This window comes from Tarenaya hassleriana, unplaced genomic scaffold, assembly GCF_000463585.1.
Source record: "Tarenaya hassleriana unplaced genomic scaffold, ASM46358v1 Cleome321, whole genome shotgun sequence".
Taxonomy (NCBI): Eukaryota; Viridiplantae; Streptophyta; class Magnoliopsida; order Brassicales; family Cleomaceae; genus Tarenaya; species Tarenaya hassleriana.
In genome coordinates this window covers 69,019-71,672 of record NW_010966382.1, presented here as the reverse complement: position 1 = coordinate 71,672, position 2,654 = coordinate 69,019, and the positions used below count along the sequence as shown (strand labels likewise).

The 2,654-nt window shown below is 48.4% G+C and overlaps 1 protein-coding gene across 1 annotated transcript; it reads left to right on the top strand.

Moving 5' to 3' along the window:
- The first annotated feature begins 1,877 nt into the window (after positions 1-1,877).
- On the top strand, positions 1,878-2,448 carry LOC109116994 (RNA-directed DNA polymerase homolog). The gene is made up of 2 exons (XM_019203406.1): positions 1,878-2,281; positions 2,424-2,448. Exons 1-2 carry the CDS (start codon positions 1,878-1,880, stop codon positions 2,446-2,448), a joined length of 429 nt encoding a protein of 142 aa, XP_019058951.1.
- The last annotated feature ends 206 nt before the right edge of the window (positions 2,449-2,654 follow it).

The window sequence follows — 2,654 nt, the reverse complement described above, 5'->3', positions numbered from 1 at the left end:
TGCTCCAAATGACTTTGACCAAAGGAATCTCCTTGTTCCGCAATCTCTTGATCTTTCGATCGACGATCTGAAGTGGTTGATCGCGGATTCTGACATCACTGGTAAGCTCAATCTCCTGTGGCTGCAATATATGCGAAGGATCCGCGATGTACTTCCGCAACATAGATACATGGAATACATCGTGGATGCGACCGAGCTCTGGAGGTAGGTCCAACCGGTACGCTACAGCCCCGACCTTCGCAATCACAGGGTACGGCCCAATGTAACGCGGCTTGAGTTTCCCCGTCTTTCCAAATCGCGTATACCCTCTAATCGCCTGTACTCGGAGAAATACAAGATCGCCCACCTCAACTGTAAAGTCTCTTCTTCTCCGGTCTGCATAAGACTTCTGGCGATCCTGTGCGACCTTCAGATTGACCTTGATCTTGCGGATAACCTCTGTCGTTTCTTCCACAATCTCAGGTCCAAAGATGCGTCGCTCTCCGATCTCCGTCCAACACAAAGGCGTCTTACAAGACCGGCCGTATAAGGCCTCGTAAGGTGGCATACCTATGCTGGCGTGGTAGCTGTTGTTGTACGCAAATTCGCACAACGTCAGGTACCTATCCCAAGGAACTCCCCATTCCAGAATACACGCTCTCAACATGTCCTCGAGCGTCTGAATGGTTCGCTCCGATTGCCCGTCTGTCTGAGGATGATAAGCAGTACTCATCCTCAGCTGAGTTCCCATCGCGCTCTGTAGGGCACCCCATAGTCGCGCAGTAAACCGGGAATCACGATCTGAAACGATCTCACTTGGAACTCCATGCAAGCGGACAATCTCATCAATATAAATATTTGCCAGCTTCTCCACTGTATACTCCTGTCGGATCGGAATGAAATGTGCAGACTTCGTCAATCGATCGCCGACCACCCAAATAGCATTCTTTTTCGCTGGGGTCGTCGGTAATCCAACCACAAAATCCATCGCAATCGAGTCCCACTTCCATTCCGGAATCTCCAATGGCTGTAACTTCCCACTGGGCATCTGTCGCTCCGCTTTCACCTGCTGACAGATCAAGCAATGGGCTACAAACTCTGCAACGTCCCTCTTGATCCCTGGCCATGTGTACCACTGTCTCAAACCCTGGTACATCTTGCTGGCTCCCGGATGTATGGCCAATCGAGACTGATGTGCCTCTCGCAAGATGTCCTGTCTCAGCTCAAGGTCTGCTGGTACACAAAGTCGCTGATGGAGCCTCAATGCATGCTCCTCATCTATCTGATATCCCTTCTCACCATATCTGCTAATTTCCTCAATAATCTTCTGCAAATCCGGATCATGACTCTGTCCCTCTATCACACGTCTCCTCAAACTCAAATCATGATCCTCCTCGATTTCCATATGTCCTAACATAGCTGACAACTCAACTATGTTCTCCTGCGAAGATGAGAGTATCTGAATAGCTGATAGAATCTTCTTCCGACTTAAGGCATCTGCGACTACATTCGCCTTGCCCGGATGATATGCGATTTCCAAGTCATAATCAGCTATCAACTCAATCCATCTACGCTGTCGAAGATTCAGATCCTTCTGGGATATCACATAGGTTAAGCTCTTGTGATCAGTGTTGAGCTTAACCTTCTCTCCATATAGATAGGATCTCCAAATCTTCAACGCATGTACCACTGCCGCCAGCTCCAAATCGTGCGTCGGATAATTCTCCTCATGTTTCCTCAGCTGTCGGGATGCGTATGCAATCACATGTCCTTCCTGCATCAATACGCAACCCAAGCCTTGCTTCGACGCATCGGTATACACCTCATAAAGTATACCTGGCTGTGGTAATGCCAAGATAGGTGCGGTCGTGAGTCGTTTCTTGATGGCTCCAACAGAGATGGCAGAATTGAAGAAGCAGTTGAATGAGTTGATGGAGAAGGGATTCATTCAGCCGAGTGTTTCGCCTTGGGGAGCGCCCGTGCTATTCGTCAAGAAGAAGGACGGTAGCATGCGATTGTGCATTGACTATCGAGGACTTAATCAGGTAACCATTAAGAATCGGTATCCACTGCCGAGGATTGATGAGTTACTTGATCAGTTGCAGGGTGCACAGTGGTTCTCGAAGATAGATTTGCGCTCGGGATATCATCAGATTGGTGTGAAGGCCGGGGATGTGCAGAAGACGGCTTTCCGTACACGGTACGGACATTTTGAGTTTGTCGTTATGCCTTTTGGACTGACGAACGCTCCTGCAGTATATATGCAGTTGATGAACCGTGTATTCATGGATTACCTCGACGAGTTTGTCATCATCTTCACTGATGACATATTGATCTACTCACCGGATCGACGCAGCCATGAGCAACACTTGCGTCTGGTATTGCAGCGTTTGAGGGAGCAGAAGGTGTATGCGAAGTTCAGCAAGTGTGCTTTCTGGTTGCAGGAAGTTGGATTTCTGGGCCATGTGATTTCGGCTCAGGGCGTACAAGTGGATCCGGCAAAGATTGAGGCTGTGATGGAGTGGAAGACGCCTACCAATTGTTGGGTTTCCTGGGATCTCATGAGCGAATCTAATTCCTAAGAGATCGATTCTAGGGTTTGCGCAGCGGATATAAAACAAAATTTTAATGAAACCCTAGAACCATGCTACTATTGAATCATAGAAACGTTAGAA